This window comes from Oreochromis aureus, linkage group 5 (assembly GCF_013358895.1).
Source record: "Oreochromis aureus strain Israel breed Guangdong linkage group 5, ZZ_aureus, whole genome shotgun sequence".
Classification (NCBI taxonomy): Eukaryota; Metazoa; Chordata; class Actinopteri; order Cichliformes; family Cichlidae; genus Oreochromis; species Oreochromis aureus.
The window spans coordinates 816,588-838,350 of NC_052946.1; the positions used below are offsets into that span (position 1 = coordinate 816,588).

At 43.5% G+C, this 21,763-nt stretch overlaps 1 protein-coding gene across 1 annotated transcript in view; it reads left to right on the plus strand.

Annotated features, from left to right (window-relative positions):
* The window catches only part of sypl2a (synaptophysin-like 2a), a 48,709-nt gene extending 29,334 nt beyond the window's left edge, over nt 1–19,375 (plus strand). The window contains exons 3-6 of the mRNA XM_031730470.2: nt 2,621–2,736; nt 9,118–9,316; nt 9,670–9,840; nt 18,499–19,375. Coding sequence (XP_031586330.1) covers nt 2,621–2,736; nt 9,118–9,316; nt 9,670–9,840; nt 18,499–18,624 — 612 coding nt within the window. The 3' untranslated portion in view covers nt 18,625–19,375. The remainder of the gene's footprint in view (nt 1–2,620; nt 2,737–9,117; nt 9,317–9,669; nt 9,841–18,498) is intronic.
* The last annotated feature ends 2,388 nt before the right edge of the window (nt 19,376–21,763 follow it).

The following is a 21,763-nucleotide window of genomic DNA, read 5'->3' on the forward strand; positions in this document are numbered from 1 at the left end:
TGTTACATCGTCTTCCCCGATTCTCCAAGTCGTCCGTTTTCAGCAGTAACTTCTTGTATTGGTTACTCAGATCTGCGAAACATGTCTCCATAACTTCTAGCCGCTTATCCAGATTATTCAGGCCTTCTTCGTGTTCGCCCAACTTCTCAGTACATTCGTCAAGAGCGGTTTGGATGGGCGAAATGGCTCGTTTAATTTCGTCCTGTAGGTTGTCATTTTCCTCTTGAATCACTTCTTTGACAATGTCACGGAAAGCTAGCAGTGTCACCGGATTAACGGTAGTTTTGCTAGCGGTCTCTGAGCAGCTAGCCTGTGCTCTTTGAGCAGGCTGCTTAGGAGGCATTTCACTTCGAGATAAGCCAAAAAGAGGAGAGAACAACAGCTGACTTTCTTAATAGAGCTTAAGGAATCTCTGAATTGGGCCACAATAGGTGAACCATAAAGTAATTTAACAGATAAATGGGACCTCATGGTTTGCGCTTCTACTCCATAACACGCCCCCTACTGGACCCGATTCAGTTTATTTTGAAAAGTCTCAACAGGATCTTGAGCAATATTGTGAAAGGTTTATGTGGAAAATAAACAAGCGGACACGCGATGGTTTTACCGTCGTTGTTGCTAACGACTACGCATAAAAGAAGTCACTTGTCTGTCCGTAGTGTGGTTATATTAAATATAAGAGAAAGAGAGAACTTTAAGAGATTAATATAACCACTACAGTGACCATCAAAACCATGAAAAATATTGCCGTAAAACAGTTTATACACCACGAAACAAACGATAATGACGTTTTCATATCGTCATCTGATATATATGGTTATATCGAACAGCCCTACCCACGCTGATCACAACAAAGACAGGAAACACCTCCAGCATGTGTAATTACTTTGCATGGATGTCTTTGATGGTGCTGACTCTCAGAGTGGAGCCAATCAGAATCGATAAGTCATATCGATAATGGATCGCTAAATTCTTATCAATTTCCATCTGTAGCCAATACGCCACCTTAAAATGTGATTCATATTTTGCATCCTGCTGTAAATATTTACCATCAGAATCGCGTCACACGCTGCTCACGGTTTTTAATTCAGCTCCAATGTTTTTATTTTAGAAATGCATCTTTTGTTTTTCTGGAGCTCATTACAAACTGCACAGAACAGTCACTGAGAACAGGATGTATTTACAGGAGACAAATAGAAAGTTAGTACCGTGAGTCTTAAACATCCATAGTGGTAATGTTGATCGATATAATGCTGTTGGAACTTTTTCAGCATAGAAAACTTATTTTTTTAGTCAGATTTGCCAGTAACACAATTTAATGAGTGACAGTTTGAGTAGGGATGTTTTCATAGTGCAGTACTGCTACTTTATCCTAAATGAACAGTATTATATTCCTCCAGCACTTGTCATTAACAGGAAATTGTTACGATAGTAATAATGTTCAGCAAAATATATTATACAATAAAAGTAGTAATATTGTACCATTCTTTAGCCAGGGAGGAGTAGAAGGAGATGCAAAAGGCTGTGAGAAAATCATGAGATGATTTAATTCAGTCGGTCTTGTTGAACTTGGAGAAAGATTTGCATCCATCCCTCTGTCCTTAAGAACACATACAGTGGTATGAAAATAAGTTTTATGAATAAATATTGACTTCGGTTGATGTCTCCTCCCATGTATCCTTATCCGGTTGTTCAGTCTGACGTCACTGGCCGTGTCTGGGCCTAAACTCCGCTGCAGGTCCATATATCAAACGATCACTGTGGCATTACTGAGAGTTGAAAAACTGTCTAAAGTCTTTCATCTTTAATAAAATGATCAGTGTTCTTCTCTACCAGGTGTAACAATTGAGTTTAACATCCAGGCATCCATGAAAACGGAATTTATGACATTTAACGGCGTTAGAAGTTAGCAGGAAGTTAGCTCGCTAGCTTCCATCTAAATACAATATAGCATGTCCTGACTGCGGGGTTTTGGAAACAAATTCAAACGTACGGCTCTGTTATCACTTCCAACATAAATGAAGACAGAAAACTAAACAGCAGTGACGTTTGTAGGGTTACTGAAGTTGGGCTAGCTGGTATATAATGATGTGCTACGTGACCGCTAGCGACACAGCTATGTTAGCATAACATAAACACGCTAACTTTTTTTCCACTCGATAAAAGTTAACGTGAGTGTTCTCGGTGGTCAGGAACAAATGTAATCGCATGGCAGGATGCTGTAAACGGACCAAACTTCAGCCAGGAGAACAAGTGAGATAATCCATCCACAATACGAGGTTAGTTATTCATATACTGCTGCATGGGCTGTGCTGTAGTTACATCGTAAGGTTTTAAAAACTGAGCTTTAATAAATGATTAGCAGTAATAAAAGCTGAGGGAGGTCAACAGTGATCACTGACTGTTTTAGGAGCTTTTTGAGATTAAATAGAAGAAAATACAAAACATTAAACATGTTAACAACACAAAAGCCATATTAAACACAGACTACTTTAGGCCCGGAAGTAGGATTCGTCACGTCATCACTGAACAACCGGATTGAACCAGATTTAATTTCCTGTGTTTGAAATGAATGCCTCCCCTCTGTTTAAGCCTGCCTGTGTTTTTCTGCCTTCAACAGGTCTTTTCAATCTTCGCCTTTGCCACCATTGGAGGTTACACTGGGACAACCCACTTCACAGTCAGTTGTCCAGACAAAGACCAACCTGTAGAGGCGTTTTTTGCCTACCCGTTCAGGTACTGAAGAGCACTGGCACTCTCCCAGTCTAGTTTTTGATGCAGTGTCCTGATAGTTCCAGTCAACACGTTTACCTCATTAGTGTAATCAATGGTACGATATGATCAACAAGCATGAACTCTGATTTACAGATGTGTTTGGAACTTTTGAGGACTCACAAATGTGTACTCCGGTCCTTACACAGACACAAAGTGACCACAGGTACAACTATTTTACAACGGTGTCCATCCAAACCTGAATAAATAGTAATTACAGTTCAGCTTCATGAATTGGATCATTTTCTAACCTTTGTGTCCACACTAATGTCTAAAACTACTCCAACCACGCTCGTGCTCACTTACTAAACCTTAAACACACGTGCCCTGATACGCACAGATCACATTGGGGGGTTTGAGACAAATTTCATGGTACCAGCTTCACAAAGATCCACAGATGTCCACAAACTGTAAAACAGGGACATCCGGGCTTGCTCTCCATTCCTGCCCTTTTTTGTTTTGTTTGAAATAAAACAGACATTTCTCCTTCCAAATGAACAGCCCATCACCCCTGTACTGGAAACAGAGTTTTACCAGTTACAGACACTATATATAACCTGCTGGAAAAAGTCAGTCAGTGCACAGCTGCAGATGGAGGCAAACTCATGGTTGTACATCTCTGCAGATCATCCTCTGGAGTGAGTATATGCTAATCTCTGTGTATTTTGAATATAGATATAATACAGGTAATGTGGAATAACACTTTGACGTTAGCCATTCTCTGGTAGTAGCAGGCTAACACGGATGTTAGCTTAATGAGCCTTCAGTTAATCCAAAATGCTGCAGCAAGAGTCCTGACAGGGACTAGAAAGAGAGAGCAGATTTCTCCTGTATTGGCTTCCCTTCATTGGCTTCCTGTTAAATCCAGAATTCAAAATCCTGCTCCTCACATACAAGGTCTTAAATAATCAGGCCCCATCTTATCTTAATGACCTTGTAGTACCATATCACCCTATTAGAGCACTTCGCTCTCACACTGCAGGCCTACTTGTTGTTCCTAGAGTATTTAAAAGTAGAATGGGAGGCAGAGCCTTCAGTTTTCAGGCCCCTCTTCTGTGGAACCAGCTTCCAGTTTGGATTCAGGAGACAGACACTATCTCTACTTTCAAGATTAGGCTTCAAACTTTCCTTTTTGCTAAAGCATATAGTTAGGGCTGGACCAGGTGACCCTGAATCCTCCCTTAGTTATGCTGCAATAGACGTAGGCTGCCGGGATTCCCATGATGCATTGAGTTTTCCTTTCCAGTCACCTTTCTCACTCACTATGTGTTAATAGACCCTCTGCATCGAATCATATCTGTTATTAATCTCTGTCTCTCTTCCACAGCATGTCTTTATCCTGTCTTCCTTCTCTCACCCCAACCGGTCGCAGCAGATGGCCCCGCCCCTCCCTGAGCCTGGTTCTGCCGGAGGTTTCTTCCTGTTAAAAGGGAGTTTTTCCTTCCCACTGTCGCCAAAGCGCTTGCTCATAGGGGGTCATATGATTGTTGGGTTTTTCTCTGTATCTTATTGTACGATCTACTGTACAATATAAAGCACCTTGAGGCGACTGTTGTTGTGATTTGGCGCTATGTAAATAAAATTAAATTGAGTGAAGTTCTCTTAAGGAAGTCTTAAAAGCATCTGGACTTCTTTAAGTTTCTTCAGGACGTGTCAGCTCTCATCTGAGAAGCTTCTTCAGTTCTAAGAGCGACTGGTGGAGAGTCCCAGATTTAAGCCCTGGGACTTTCTACCAATGACCTTAATGACTAATCCTGAAAACTTCACAATAGTTGATCAGTATTTGTAGTAGCAGTTTATTTAAACCATATATGAAGTTTCATACCCTACTGTGTGATGCTTTTAATTGTTTTATAACAGAGGGGTGACGAGATGTCCTGTTTATTTAGAAAAAGACCCACTTTATTTAAAAAAACCAAACATGCATGTAATGTGATCTGTGCATATCAGGGGGATTGGTGCACACCACACGCATTTAAGGTATTGTTAGTAAGTGAGAGGGATGTTCCGTGTAGTTTTAGACGTTTGTATGTACAGAAAGATGTTTAAAAGAGGAAAAATGTTGGATTCATGAAGCTGAACTTCATAAATTGAGTTTATATCTTTGTTTATGTTTGTAGGTCATGGTAACACTTTTGAGGCAACACTTCTCTCAATAATACTGTTACATAATAATAAAGTGCATCTTGCAGTTAGGATGTAGAAACCAAAATAGTGTGTGCTACTTTTATTCTATTAGTGTTCTATTAGCAACCAAGACACAGAGATGTTCAGGCCATGCACAAGTAACATTAGGACTGTAATTCAATACCAGTTTAATCAGAATGAAATGGGAACAAATGGAAATGCTTTTGTGACAGCAATAAAGGACAGAAATGGCATGTTAAAGTCATCGTGGGGCAAATAATTACTTGATCACCTGCTGAATTTGTAATCTGGCACATGGTTGACTCCCTGGGTTATTACCTCCTGGGCTGCTCCTTCATCTCTGCTTGGATCATGCCCACTCCAGCAGCTCTGTGAAGGATGCAACACTTGGTTCACCCATCTGTATCTGGCCTTGCAGCCTGTACCCCAGGCCTTCATGGGGGTCTTTTAGACCAGGCCGGAGGCGAGCCGTTGGCCTAAAGGGAAGTGGGCACTGAGCCTGCTCCTGCTGCTGGTCTTCAATGCCCTGCTGGTGGCGCTCAGCTTACCCAGCAAGATGTCCAGTGGGCGGGAGTGGACCGCTTAGGACTTGCACCGGTGGACTATTGCTGCCGTTTCCATGGCAATATTGTTTGTGACTCTATTTGTCACGGGGCTTTCTGCAGATACCATGGGTGGGTCCACTGCCACAGATCAGGCGGTTTGGACACTGCTGTGACCCTGGCAGAAGACTACCTGTCAGCCAAGGGAGGTGCTGACGCAGCCACAATGCTCGGCTGGGAGCCGGCTAGTTCCAGCTCTGAGGACGTGGCTCCGAGGTACTTCACCACTGCAGGCTGGGTGGAGGTCATGATAAATATCCCATAATGCTGCTACAAATAAAGAGCAAGGGCAAAATGCATAAAGGCTGTGGTTAGCTCCTGCCTGACACATCCTTAATACTGGGAACAGATTGGCCAGGGTTTCATAAGCTGCTGGGCCAGTGTGTGGGGATGTGTTCATGACCTGTCCGAGCGGGTCATGTTGACTGTGGAGTGGTACAGTCGGACAGGGGAGGAGCCACACAGGTATATCACATCAACCTCCTTAAAGGATGGAGAGAGGTTGAAACTGCGTTTCTGGGGAGCCTGGTGAAGGACTGTGATGAGTCGGGGCTGCAGGTGCCAAATTCCACCATTCCTGCCACTCTCCATTGTGATGACCATCTCACATAGGCCCAGAGAGCGGACGTTGCTGCATTACAACACCGTTTTGCAGCTGTGTTCTCCCCTCTGCGTGGCCGTACCCATCTCATAGAGCACCCTTTGGTTACACACCCTGGCGTGACGGTGCGTTCATGACCCTGTCAGTTACGTGAACACTAAAGAAAGATTGTGCAGAAAGAAATGGCTGAACTGCTGAAGATGGAAGTAATAGACAAGTCGCACATCACCTGTCTTTACTACAGTCCTTGTAGTGAAGAAAGTGTTGACTACTGCAGAAGGATCACAGTGTGATGCTTGTCCCATGCCCCAGGTTGGGCACTGCACTGTTTTTCAGCACACTGGGTTTAACCATCTGCTGGCAGATTGCCTTGTCTCCAGAATCGAAGGAAAAAGCGTCCTTCTCCACTCCGTACAGCTTGTACCAATTTGTCACATGTGTGTTCGACTTTTTCGGAGCCCCAGCCACTGCAGTGCCTCATGGACTGGATGCTGCGGCTGCACAGCATCCAGGTGCACCTGCAGATGGATAAAACAGCAGCCATCGTATCCTGCCAGCATCCCAAGGCCGAAAAAGAGGTGACGTAGTTCTTTGGGCTAGCTGGTTACTACCACCAGTTCATGCTGAACTTTGTAGACCTGACCAAAAGGGTTCCCCAGATCTGGTCTAGTGGACGGAGCAGTGCCAGGCAGCGTTTGTGCAGGCAAAGAGGCCCTCTGTGGGGAACCCCTGCTCCATACTCCTGATTTTTCCCTCCCATTCATTCTGCAGACTGACACCTTGAACAGAGGCCTGAGGGCCATTTTGTCCCAGCAGGTAAGGGAGGTGGACCACTCTGTCATTTACATCAGCTGGAGCCTGTCAGAGTGGGTGCAGCACTGTTGAGTTGGAGGGTCTGGCAGTGATTACCTCCCAGGCTGCCCATTCAGCAAGGAAAGGCATGATTATTTTCCTGTGTGTTTTTAACTCAGTGGGGGGAATTTTCAGATGATCGTAACCAGGGATGTCAAACATTAGGCCCGCAGGTCAGAGTCAGGCCAACAAAGACTTCAGTGAGGCACTGTGGACTGCTTTGGAAAATGTGACAGGGCGCATACGTTTTCAGCTTTTAACTGTATTTTTATAGGTTTTATCGGTTTATAGTAGGGCTGGGCGATATGGCCTAAAATCCATATTGTGGTATAATTTGAAGCATGTGCGGTAACGATATATATCGCAATATATTATGTTCTTCTGTACAGTGGTCCCGCGCTATAATGCGCTTCACCTTTCGCGGCCTCGCTGTTCTGCGGATTTTTTTTGTGCAATTTCACATGCTGTTTTTTTTGTTGTTGTTGTTGTTGTTTTGTTTTTTTTTTACAGCGCATTGTGTTCTGCGTCCTGATTGGCTGTAGACCATTGTCAATCAATCTTGTGCCGTGTCTCCTGTACAGTACAGAATGTGTTCAGCGTGTCAGATTTACACAAATCTGTGTGACTCTGAAGTGCTGTGCTGTATGTTTGTACATTTTCTCCCCAACAAACAACAATGTCGACGAAACGTTTTGCACCGTCAAAGGGACCCGCGGGTGCGTTTGGTTTCATTCTATAACACTGGACTTATTTTTCTACGAAGGTTTGAACTTTGAGAGAGTTTAAACAAGAGAGAAAAGTGTGAAAATGTTCATGCCTGTCTGGAAAAAGTGTATAAAGTGTGTAGTGAGGGGTTTTACAGCCTTACAACATCTATAATAATTGTAAAAAAATAAAGTTGGCTACTTCGCAGATTTCGCCTATCGCGGATTATTTTTAGAACGTAACTCCGGCGATAAACAAGGGAGCACTGTATACCATATTTTCCGCACTATAAGGCGCACTTACAATGCTTTAATTTTCTCAAAAATCGACAGTGCGCCTTATAATCCGGTGCGCGTTATGTATGAATTCTGGTTGTGCTTACTGACCTCGAACTGATTTTATGTGGTACACGGCGCTCAAAAATCTGTTAAATGTTTTAGTACGACTTTGGTAAGCTACGAAGCCGCACCGCTTCATGGATTGTTGGAGCATTACGGCTACCGTAGTCAGGAGCCTCGCGGAGTAATCTGGGTCCTAAACTCCGTCTGCTTCAGGTCCCAAAGTCAAACAAATACTGTGGCATCACTGAGAGTTAAAAACTGTCTAAATTCTTTCATCTTAATAAAATGATCAGCGTTGCTGCTTTACCAGGTGTAACAATGAAGTTTAACATCCAGGCATCCATGAAAACAGGATTTCTTACATTTAACCGAGTTAGAAGTTAGCAGGAAGTTAGCAGGAAGTTAGCTCGCTAGCTTCCACCTAAACATGCTGCATTCTCTATGCTGTTTAATCTAATCATTCGTTTCAATAAAGAGCTTTGATTTCTTAGCCTGTTCATCCCAAGCAGAAACAGTGGAGGACTATTGGCACAATGTAGCATATCATATCAGGAGAGTTGCCATTTGTTTCCTCATTTAAAAAGAACAAGAGGGACCACACTTACAGATGTTGGACAGGTGACAAAGTCCTTGTAAGAAAGCCGTCAGTTTCCAAATTCCAGTCCCTGTAAACCAGGGGTGTCGAACTCCAGGCCTCAAGGGTCGGTGTCCTGCAGGTTTTAGATCTCACCCTAGGCCAACACACCTGAATCAAATTATTAGTTCATTACCAGGCCTCTGGAGAACATCAAGACATGTTTAGGAGGTCATTTAGCCATTTAAATCAGCTGTGTTGGATCAAGGATACATCTAAAACCTGCAGGACACCGGCCCTCGAGGCCTGGAGTTCGACACCTGTGCTGTAAACTGTCTGTGTAATGGAGTGGAGCTGAAGGCTTACTCTGAGTCTGTTTTGATGAATCCTTTCTTTCCTCTTGCATTCCTTGGATAGTAAAGTAACTCAGGTGAGGATCTGTGTTCTCTGAAATCCAATAATAAAAACAGATGTGTTCAGAGCAGCAGGTGAATGTGCCTTCTTCCTCTCTACTGTCCTCAGGTTGGCAATGAAATCGTATTGTCGACCACTGTGTAACAGCTCTTCGTGCACTGAGACCTATCTGCAGGGCGACTTCTCCTCTTCAGCACAGTTCTTTGTGTGTGTTGGTGTGTTTGCCTTCCTTTATTGCACCGCCACACTCATAGTCTACCTGGGCTACCGGACCGTCTACCTGCAGACCAGCCGTGGTCCCGTCATAGTGAGTACACATTTTGTAGACCAGTGATTATGGGTTAGGGTTAGCCCCTAACCCTACAACAAAGTAACATCCATATAGACTCAAGACGGAAAGTTTGCAGCAAAACACTGCATAGTAACAAGACGATCAGTGTTACTGGCTTCATCGTAAAGTGGTTTTAATCTTGTGGCTGATGGGTGTAAGCATCGGAGAAAGCTTTGTCCTCCTTTATGCTGCTTAAGTAAAAATGGTCACATCCTATAATCTGCAAATGCAGTAGTAACTCAACATCACAGAGCAGGGCAGAAGCCAAAACTTTCATTCAGTTCAATGTCATTGAAAACTATACATTGCTGAGCATTTCTGTTTGATAGGACCTGCTGCTGACTGCTGCCTTTGCCTTCCTTTGGCTCGTGTCCTCCTCGGCCTGGGGCAAAGGCCTGACCGATGTTAAATATGCCACTGACCCCAACCGCCTGGTGGAGTTGTGTACCAGCTGTAAAGCAGGAGAGTTTCCTTCCATGGGCAGGCTCAACGCCTCTGTGGTAAGTTTTGCTAACACTGTGTAAGTGTTGCTTACAAAGGCTTACATCGATGACATCAATAATAGGGCTAAGTTTACGGTAAAAATGTAAAACGCAGATGAAATTAGCATGTTCTTGTAAGAATTTGAAGCAAAAATATGTCTGTTTTTGTACACGAGGCTTTGCTCAACTAATGCTGATGTCACGTCTTGTGTTGAAACATATGTGCAACAAGCTGTTTGTTAAATAACAGTGCAGTGAGTAGGATGCATCGTGTACTGAATAACTGTAAGTCCTGTCCACAAAGGAGCCCACTACAGAGTTCCCACAGGTCATGAACTCATTCTCAACAGTCAGAAAGTAAACTCTCAACATAGCTGGTATTTTTCTAGAAATATGTGGGTGCTGTATTCATTTTGAAGACTGGTCTTTGTAAGGGTACTGATGCTTGTTTGTGTTATTGAACATGATGTTAGTGAAAAAAATAGTACTGAAAAAAGACAGGATTTTGGCTTTAGATTGTGACTCTTACATTTTTAACAACGAGCTCTGACAGTGTTTCCAGTTTGGATTTTGTAAGGCGTTCTGTGTAGGAGGCCGAAGCCCATTCAGACCTTTTGATGGTTTGTTACAGGCTAGTCGACCAGGTCCAGTCACTGATGTTTTTTATAATTCATTTAATGTTTATACACAGGAAGAATGAACAGACAGAAAACACAGCAGCATGATGCAGTCCTGGGCAAACAGGCCAGGTTACAGTTTAGTTGGATGTTCCTAACAAACTGTTTGAAAAACCACTCAAACATGCATACAATACCACATTTATCACATAAGGGAGAAACCTAAGGTTTTATTGAGTTTTGTCTTAGCGTAATGGAGTCTATGCAGAGCCTTAAACTGAATGAACCTATACCTGGAGAGGACAGAGCAGAGCAATGGAGAGGCCGTCGTTTTTCTATTCTAGAAACTATTTCTAGAATAGAAATAGGTTTAGCGTTAAGATCAGGGACACACCCCCACATAAACTGTCTAATTCGATGATAACAAAAATGCGTTGGACGACAGCTCAGAGTACCCAGCTTTCTTAGAGTCCCAGGGTGGGGTGCTTGAAGGTGCTCCACCCGGAGACTCTGTCGTCCTACTGGTAGACTTCAACACTCATGTGGGCAACGACATTGAGGGGTGTGACTGGGAGGAACGGCCAGCCTGACCTGAACCAGAGCGGTGTTCTGTTACTGGACTAATGTGCAAACCACAGTTTGTCCACAACAAACACCATGTTTGAACATAAAGCTTTCCTTAAGTGCACACGGCACCAGGACACCCCAGTCTGCAGGTCGAGGATCGATTTTATTACGGCATCATCACATTTACATTCTGGACACTGGAGCTGAGCTGTCAGCTGATGACCACCTGCTGATGAGTTAGATCAGGTGGTGTGGCAGGACGCTGCACATACCCAGCGTGTAGTGAGGATATGGGGTTTCTTTGTGTGGGTTGAATGGGTCCAAATTCTCAACATCTGGTAAGAATTTCATGAAAATAGCACCTTTAGAATATATTTACTTAGAAAACTGGTTGCGTGTTCGTATTTATTTACCTGCTGTAACTGATTTACATCGAGTACATGAATTAAAATTGAAATTTAGACTGAAATAAAGTAATTGTATTATATTAATAAAGCATGATGTTTAGTTAGCTTTGCACAAACATTGTAGAAATATCCTCAAAATGTAAATAAATGTAGTACTTGAACTTTTACCATGGCCATAGAGTTCCTGTAGCTAGTGTGTAGTTGACCCAGTATCTTTGTACTTGCCAAAAGTATTCAACCATCTCTTTCCAGATCATTGAATTAAGGTGTTACACCTTCGGCCATGGAAGTGATTGTTTTCAAACATGCCCTGATTCTGCAGTCTGATTCTTCAAACAGGTGAAGAAATGGCTCGCTCTCAGGAGCTTGGTGAGCAACGTGTATGATACGATGCCACCTGTGCAACAAATCCAGCTGTGAAAATTCCTTGCTACCGTCAGCTGTTAGTGGTAATATAATGAAGTGGATGTGATTGGGATTTGAGCCACAAAGTGGTAGTTCACGTAAAATCACAGTGCAGGGTCAGCAGATGCCACCGAGCTTCATGTGGCCTGCAGACTAGCTCAAGAACAGTGTATAGAGAGCTTAATGGAATGGGTTTGGCTGTCATGGCTGAGTAGCTGCATCCAAGCCTTACGTAACCAAATGCAATGCAAAGTGTTGGATGCAGTGGTGTAAAGCATGTCACCACCAGACTTTAGAGCAGTTTTTGTTCTCTGGAGCTACAAATCACATTTGTCCATCTGGCAGTCCAACAGATGAGCCTGGGTTTGGTGGCGAGTGTAAAGTTTGGTAGAGGTGTGAAAGAATAATGCTTAATGCTTCAGCATACCCAGACATTTTGGACAATTCCATGTTCCCAACACTGTGGGAAAAGGTTGGGTTATGGCATCATCCTGTTCCAACCTGACTGCACACTAGCGCACAAAGCAAGGTCTATAAAGACATGGATGAGCGAGCTTAGTGTGAAAGAACTGGACTAGCCTGACCTCAGTCCTGATGACCTTTGGCATGAGTTTGAGCAGAGACTGTGAGCCGTCCAACATCAGTGTCTGACCTCACAAGTGCACCTCTGGAAGAATTGTCAAACTTTCCCATAAACACGTTTGTAAACCTCGTGCACAGCCTTCCCAGAAGAGTTGGAGCTGTTATAGCTACAGATGGTGGGCCTGTGGATTAAAGATGGGGTGTCACTCATGTTCATATGCATGTGAAAGCAGACAAGCAAATATTTTTATTTTCACACTGACTCTCCTTCACCAACTGGATGTTGACTGTTAGGGAGATCTTCCTGACTGGATGTAGGTGGATGACAGAAATATAAAGCAGGCTTGTTTAGAGACGGGACTTTTCTACTAATTGTCTGTGTGTGCAGAGTCACTCGTATGTCAGTATGAAACCTTGTTTTGATCTGCTGTATTCTGTCTTGTAGTTTTTCAGACAAGGCTATGAATGTAAAATGGTTTCGGTCATGCGACAGTGTAATGGTCTACACATTCGCCTAAGAAGGGAAAGATCCCCAGTGCCATCCTGGGAATCGGTGCAGATTCCTTGGAAGTTAAACCAGGATGGATGTCCAAACACACAGAGCTGCGATCCCTGTGACGAAGGCTGCCACCAAAGCTAGCTTTATTTTCAGCATACCTAATGAGATTAAAGGGAATGTCTATAATATTGTCTTTATGTAGACTATATTATAACTGTACTGATAACACAGGTCTGCAACCGAAAACCAAGCTTTTTTTGACTGTTCTCTTATAGACTTTTACTGAAACTGGGAAAGAAATTGCATCTCGTCAGGTTTCCTAAAAATATGCCATGCAGCTGAAAAACCCATTTATGTGCAGAGCTGTGTAATCATTGTCTGAGAACACTGTTGTTTGAGGACAAATACTGCCATCTGGTGTTAAAACTGAATCAGGCACAGTTTGTTGCAGTAGTGTAGTTAACTGTAAAACATATTCTTAAAATATCATTCACTAGTTGTTGTTTTTTCTCTTTTTCAATAAGTAAACATGCAGTAATTGCAATTTCTTGTATGTACATTTAGTATTTGTCTTAATTTCTCTTTAAATTATACACTACCTGTCAAAAGTTTTATATGTTACATCCTTCGTAACAGCCGCCCTTTGCATTGATTCCTGCTTTGCTCACTCTTGGCGTTCTCTCCATGAGCTTCATGAGTCGTCACCTGAAATGGTTTCCAACAGTCTTGAAGGAGTTCCCAGAGATGCTGAGCACTTGTTGGTCCTTTTGGCTTCACTCTGCGCTCCATCTCATCCCAAACCATCTCCATTGGGTTTAGGTCAGGTGACTGTGGAGGCCAGGCCTCCAGCACTCTCCTTCTTGGTCAAACAGCCCTCGCACAGCCTGGAGGTGTGTTTGGGCTCATTGTGCTGTCCTGGGATGTGGCTGCAGGATGCTGTGGTAGCCATGCTGGCTCAGTGTGCCTTCAGTTTGGAATAAATCCCCAACAGTGTCACCAGCAAAGCACCCCCACACCATCACACCTCCTCCATGCTTCACAGTGGGAACCATGCATGTGGAGACCATTGTTCACCTTTTCTGCACAAACACACAGCGGGTGGAACCAAAGATCTCAGATCTGGACTCATCACACCAAAGCACAGATGGTCTAATGTCCATCCTTGTGTTTCTTGGCCCAAACAAATCTCTTCTGCTTGTTGCTTTTCCTTAGTTGTGGTGTCTTAGCAGCTATTTGACCATAAAGGCCTGATTCACACAGTCTCCTCTGAACATGTAGAGATGTGTCTGCTACTGGAGCTCTGTGTGGCATCTATCTGGGCTCTAATCTGAGCTGCTGCTAACTTGTGATTTCTGAGGCTGGTGACTCGGATGAATGTATCCTCAGCAGCAGAGGGGACTCCTGGTCTTTCCTGGGGCGTCCTCATGTGAGACAGTTTCATCGTAGTCTTGATGGTTTTTGCGACTGCACTTGGACACATTCAAAGTTTTGGCAGTTTTCCGACTGACTGACCTTCAGTTCTTAAAGCAATGACGGCCTGTTGTTTCTCTTTACTCAGCTGATTGGTTCTTGCCATAATATGAATTCTAACAGTTGTCAAACAGGGCTGTCAGCTGATGGTCCCAACTCCATTAAGAAGGCAAGAAATTCCACAAATGAACCCTGACAGGTGTGAAGCATGTCAGGTGACTACATCATGAAGCTCACTGAGAGAAGGCCGAGGGTTTGCTTTCAGGAGCTGGCTACTTTCAGGAATCTAACATATCTTGCTTCATATATTTGATGTCTTCAGTTTGTATCTACAGTGTACAAAGTAGTAAAAATAAAGAAAAACCACGAGACCTTGAAAACTCTTCCATTTCAGAGTGCAGTGAGACAGTAAACTGCAACATTTACAACAGAAAAGTGGGAAATTTGTTCTACAGCTTTGAGTGGTAGAGTGATAAAAGGATGAAATACTTCAAGTCAAGTCAGTTTAGCAATCAACATTTCCAACAATCATTGTATCAGCTGAGTAATGAGATAGAAACACATCCAGACAAAAACAGCGCTCTTTCAAAGTGAGTGCTCATTGGTTTGCTTTTGTAACTGCACACAGTATTTGGGTTTTTTAAAGAAAGTTGTGTTTACATGACATAAAATATTTTTAAGGAAGAAATGTTCTTAAATTGAAAAATAAGTAAGTTACAATTATATGAATACAAAATAAAATACAAACTAGGCAATAAAAGCCTGTACTGTGCTTCCTGTCAGGCTTTATACAGGAAAAAAGGATTCCCCCTTCATTTGTTGTTTTTTTGTGCATATTTGTCACACAGATTTGACTGTTACACAAAGATGACCCCGTACATGTAAGAAGCAGTTTTCATTTACTGCACTGAGAAATCAGTGAAGTAGTCTGCCAAAGTAAAGGAGTCTGAAAGATCTGAGAAGCAGCATGCTGTGCCACATTCAGGGTCATGTGGGTGGAGAAGGGTTACAAAGCAAGACGGGGCCAACAGGCGGTGTCACAGCTACATTTGATGAGCTTTTCTCCCTTCGAAAACAAACGTAAACACTTTATTTTGTATTTACTCAGGTTTGTCTTTATGTTAAAATGTGTTAAATGAACTGAACTATGAACGTGTCACAAATATGAGAAAACAAAGCGATCGGGGAGGGGGCAGTGTGCCTTAGGAGGAAAGGTCTGACCGTACTGTGTCTGGATGAGGTAGACTTTGTTAGGTCTTGTGTTGGTGTTTGTCAGTGTGTGACCCTCAGCAGACTCACCTCATCACTGCAGTCAGGCACCTGTCTTTGTTCTTCAGCAGGCTGCCAGTCAGCTCACCTGCATCCATGCTCTGTCATGTTGGGCCGGCTGTAGCGCCGGATAGAGCCAGTTATCCTCGGCTCCTCCAGCCTACGAGCCTAACATCCTAACCTCGCGTTGCTCTGCGATGCTTCCTCGTGGCTGCAGTGTTAATGTGAGAAACGTGCTGGTGTGAACGGATGAGTGAGTGTTCAGCTAGAGTAGAAACGTGCTATATAAGAATCCATTTCGTTTGAAATCCTTTAACTTTACTGTAGATTTTTCTGTTTAAAAAAAAGGCAGCTCGTCTTCACGTTGAAGCTTCTGGAACAGGTGTTTTGATAATAGACTCCTCCCACCAGGTACAGCCTCTTATGGCACTTACAGTAGAAGGTGCTGCTGTTTTGGACACTAGAGAAACTCGTGCTGCATTCACTGTCTCAGTGTGTCTGTGGCTCCACATTAAACACAAACTGAGCACTGCAGCGTCGTGGCCCAAACCATTAGCATCCAGGATGTTTTTAAGATGATAATAGAGTTACTGGAGTTAATAACTGAGGTTACACAGGTGTTTGTACCCTTGAGTACTTGCTTAAACCTCTGTGGCAGGAGAAACAGACTGTCCCATGGTGCGATGGTGTTTCAGGCTGATATCCAGACACACCTGAATGTTTTCCCAGTACTGTGCCGTCTTTGTGTATACAGACTTGGAAAAGCCTGAGGTTCAGAGCACTTTAGAGCATTTTATTTGTTGCTGATCGTTCTCTCTGACACGACGGGTCCTCCAGCTGTTTAAAGAAAACCACAGCATGCTGCTGCTTTTATGGTAATAATGAGATCCTCATTGCCCAGTTTAGGGCTCCGTGTTCCTTTGAGCTCACCTGAGAGTTTTGTTGTTCAGGTGTCATTAACCTGTTGTGAGGATTTTAGTTTTGGCACCACTTTAACAAAGGGACTGATGGAGGATCTCAGGATCTCCAGGGAACTTTCAATCATAGTGACAGTACGAACAGCTGTGGACACAGTCCTCACAGCCTCATTCAGTTTGATATGTATCAGCTGTAAGAGTCTGTAGAACAGGGAGTATTCACCAGTTTCCCAAACAGTAACACAAAGGCAGTCCCAGTGGTGTAATCATGTACAATGAGAGGAAACAGGCCAAACTATAGAGCTGAAACTGGATCCATGGTTGTTGTTTGTTGTTTTTCAAACGAATGCAGAGATTTGTAAGTCGTGTTCATGGTGCTTCATCGAGCCAGCCCTGCAGAAGCTGAGAGCGTATAAAGGCAGCCACTTCTTTTTAAGTGGCTGGTAATATCAAATATAACTTCAATATGTTCAACAATTAACAGCAAACGCACAAACTGTGTGAAGTTCACTCAGAGATGGAAAAGGTCAGACAGATGGGACAGAACAGGAAGAAGAGAGGTTGTATCTGAAGATGAGGACTGCTCAGTCCTACACCGAGAAGTCCTCATGTTTGTTTGTTAGTTTGGCCCCCGGCTGTAAAAGGCTGATGTCATCAGCGGGTGGGAAAGCATGGCAGCTTGTGAGTGACCTAACTCAGAACGAAGCGACGTTTGATGCCTGCGGTGCATCTGCTACAGATTCTGAGGTGAATGTGATCACTGAGAACAGGAAACCATGCATCTGCTAAAAGTCACATCTGTATATGAGCTTATGTTTCTTTCATACTGGGAAACATCCAGCAGCCTTTCTGTTATTAAATTACTTTGCAGTTTATTGTAGGATATAAAGCTTACCACAGTAAAGCACTGTGCTGGCTGTAGTTGGGTTACATAAAGGGTGAATCCCACCTCATATTACTGCTCAGGTTTAAATGTAAAGTCAGCTTCTACATGTAGGCTACAGAAAAGCAGACTCCCTGTTTTCCTCTGCCCGTGTTCTACGTGACACTTCAGTCCATTCATTATCAGTAAAACTGAAACAGGTTATATTCATGCACTAGTCTCATTTTACTATATTAATGTAAAGGTTCAGTTAGCTTTGCTGGTAGAAACGTCCTCAAACAAGCTACTTTTGACTTTTTTACTTTGAGCCTGCACTTTTTCACTTACTCGAGTAAAGAAGTATTTCATCTGTTATATTGAAAACTATTTCAAAGCACAGTTGGGCCTCTGTATAGAATTAGGATGCAGCAGAAGTTAAATCTGAGTCCAAACAATGACACGTTTTCTTTAAATATTGTGTGAAGATGTAGTTACTGAGATGGTGAAAGGTGAAAAATTCAACCCTCAAATATTAAACCAAGGCCAACTCAGTCCTTTTTGATTTAAGGTAACAGTTTAGCTCACGACTCTTTTAATATGTGGCAGAATTATTTTTCTAACTTTGTCTACTTTTTGTCATGTTTTACATTTTTCTGTTTTAACCCTTCCACACACAGTGGTCCCTGCGGTGGACCGCTATCCAAAGGCTGGTTCCTTGTATGTGTGTCAGTGTTGCTGGTAAACTTGCACATAAACCACTACACTGGACACTGATGTGTCACTGCATATCCTGCCGTTACATTTGTTAGTTTATATATGTGTTGTTATATTGTCATCTTTTAAAAAACTGTTATTTTCTAGTTTTTTACACAGTGTGTGTCAAATTCACAAGTCAAACGTATGTTGTCCACCTACGTGGACATGTAACAAACTCTGCATGTTTAAAAAATGAAGTTCAGAAATCTTTTTTCATGCCTAAAGATGAATAAAAATACTTCAGAGAAAAATCCTGATTGAGGCTGTCAGAACTCATGCATGAAAGGGTTCATTTCATCACTTGTGTTTTCATGTGTTTCTGCAGATTTTTGGCTTTCTGAACCTGATCCTGTGGGCAGGTAACTGCTGGTTCATTTACAAGGACACTACGTTCCACAAGGATCCTGCCCCACCCACCACCATGGAGGAAGGCGGAGCCCCGGGACCCTAATCATGTAGTTAGGGTCCCCCAGCACAGCCATGCACCCTTAAAGAAAGCTTTGTCCCACACTGATGTAGAGAAATCCCCCCAGTGGAACACTGGTCTTTAGCAGCCCCCCTTCAGCTCGGTTCCTTTAACGTGTCAAAACCCTAAGCTCAGATTCACATCCAGCAGGGTCCCTGAATGTTGAAGGAAGTCTCCTCCTCTCTTCTGGCTCTGGAGATTAAAGTGTCAGAGATCACCACTCCAGCTCATGTTGATATGCTGCTTGACTCTAACAGTCACACTACAGTCTGCTGTGTTTGAAACACTTGTATGTTTTGAACATGTCTTCAGATGGTGAAGGCTTGTATCACTACAGGCTCATTACACACTGACTCCAGGAGCTTTTCAGGACACACTGTGCTTACTTCCTGTTTGATTGCAGTACTATTACACTACACTGTACTAAATGTCTAAATGTAACTCTAGTAACATTATTTATGTTTGACTCTGTTTCCCCAGTTTCATTGTGCAGCATCAGTGTAATTAGAGCGCACTGATTAGACTGTTTATGTGTTGTTGATGCTGGAATTTGTGTTTATGCAAAAGGAGAAAAAGCCGTGACTGAAATATGTTCTGTCTCATTCATTCATATCATTGGGGTGAGCTCATATTAGTGAAACACCGGCACCACATATCTTATTAACTTATTTAACTAAAACATTCTTTCATATCAAACATCCTTGAAAGAGTAGTTGTCAAACAGCTAACAGATCATCTGCAGAGGAATGGCTTATTTGAAGAGTTTCAGTCAGGTTTCAGAGCTCATCACAGCACAGAAACAGCTTTAGTGAAGGTTACAAATGATCTTCTTATGGCCTCTGACAGTGGACTCATCTCTGTGCTTGTCCTGCTAGACCTCAGTGCAGCGTTCGATACTGTTGATCATAATATCCTATTAGAGCGATTAGAGCATCAATTAAGGGCAGTGCAGTAGTTTGAAACTCATCTGTGTAGAATTTCATTTATTCCTGACAATGGGAGTCCTGGTCACACACTGAGGTGCTGCTGGGACCAGTTCTTTTTCCCTGTGGCAGCATCAGCCCACTCAAAGACATCCATTCATTCATCCTCTTGCTCTTATCTGGGTCATGGAGGGTGAAGCCTCTCCGAGCTGCCACAGGGCGAGAGGCTGGGTACACCATGGACTGATTGCAAATATGACGCAGGGTTAACGCAGAGAGGCTGACAACCATTTGCAGCCTAACCCCACTAACTTCACTGGACTGTGGAAGGAAGGTGGAGTACCTGGAAATAACCCACACAAACACAGTGAGAACATGAAGTCCACACACACTGGCCCTGGTGGGTGGTGGAGTCGAGCTGGAACAGTGCTGAGCTGCACGTTTGAAGGCGTAGCGTACGGTTTCATTCCTGTGCAGATGATACCCAGCTTTATATATCTGTGAGGTCAGATAACACACCAGTTAGTTAGAAAGAAGGAAGACCTGGATGGGCTCTAACTTTCTGCTTCTAAATTCAGATCAAACTGAGGTTTTTGGACTGCAAATCTTAGAAACAGGGTATCTGTCAGATGCTCACTCTGGATGTCCTCCAGCAGTGATGGTCAAATGAAGCTCTCATTGAAAAAGGTTCATTACTCAGCACAGTCCTGTTTGGCGCCATCTGATGGACAAAATGTGAAGAGCAGGTTGAATCTAAGCTTGAGACAAACTCCTTCATCGGCTCTGCACTCAAAGAGCAAAACTGACAGCTTCTCTTTAACACGTGACAGCATTTCTACCTGATACTGGGCTGCTGTTTGTGTCTGATGAATAAACATGTGCAGCGCTCTTTGCTTCTGACTTCTGGCCATTTGTAAACATAATAAATAAAAATATATCATAATGAACCACACACACTTATAATAGGCTGGGAGTGTGCCTGTGCTGTGAGGCCCTGCCTCCCTGTGCTTATGTACAGGTGCATAATTACCATAGCTTACATGGTGCAAAAACACAAAGACTGTAGACAGCCACTGTTCCCCGGATTTGGAATATTTGACTGTGAAGTGCAGACCCGTCTACATACCTCGCAAGTTTACTGTTGTCATGGTAACGGCCGTGTATGTACCACCCGATGCTAATGCTAACTCGGCCATGGAGGAGCTGCACAAGACAATAAGCAACCAGCAGAACTCCCATCCAAACGCAGTGCACATTATAGCTGGGGACTTCAACCATGCTGATTTAAGGTCAGTATTCCCCAGATTTGAACAGCATATTAAATGTGCAACCAGGGGGAAAAACACACTGGATAAAGCCTACAGCAACATCCAAAAAGGCTACAGAGCAACCCCTCTACCACATCTAGGTTTGTCAGACCACATGTCCGTGCTGCTGATCCCTGCATACACTCCCATTAGGAGAAGAGCCCCCAGTCACAAAAACTGTGAAAACCTGGCCAGAAGGTGCATCACATCAGCTGCAGGACTGTTTTGAAAACACGGACTGGGCGTGTTTGAACATCAGGACCTCGAAGAGCACACAACATCAGTGCTCTCATATATCAACTTCTGTGCCAACAGTGTCACTGTGGACAAACGTCTCCGGGTGTATTCCAACCAGAAACCCTGGATGACTAAAGAGGTCCAGGTCCTGCTGAAGCAACGTGACGCCGCTTTTAGATCCGGTGATGGTGTGCAGTACAGTGCAGCCAGATCTGAGTTGAAAAGAGGCATCAGAGAAGCCAAGGCAGCGTACAAGAGAAGGATCAAGACCACTTCAGCACCAACAACTCACGACAGGTATGGCAGGGAGTTCAGCACTTAACCAACTACAAACCTTGCAATACCACGTTGACTGAGGGCAATGCGGAGCTTATGGAGGAGCTGAACCACTTCTTCGCACGCTTTGAGGTGAAGGGACCAGAGGCAGCAGCAGCAAAAACATCGGACAGCAGCAGCAGCCCAAGCCTCATAGTGCAGGAATATGAGGTGAGGCGCACACTGAGGGCAGTGAACCCCAGGAAGGCCGCCCGGACCAGATGGGGTAACCGCAAAGGTCCTAAAAGAGTGTGCAGACCAGCTGGCTGGGGTCTTCACTAAGATCTTCAACACTTCACTGTCCCAGTCCTGCATCCCGCCGTGCCTAAAGTCAGCCACAAT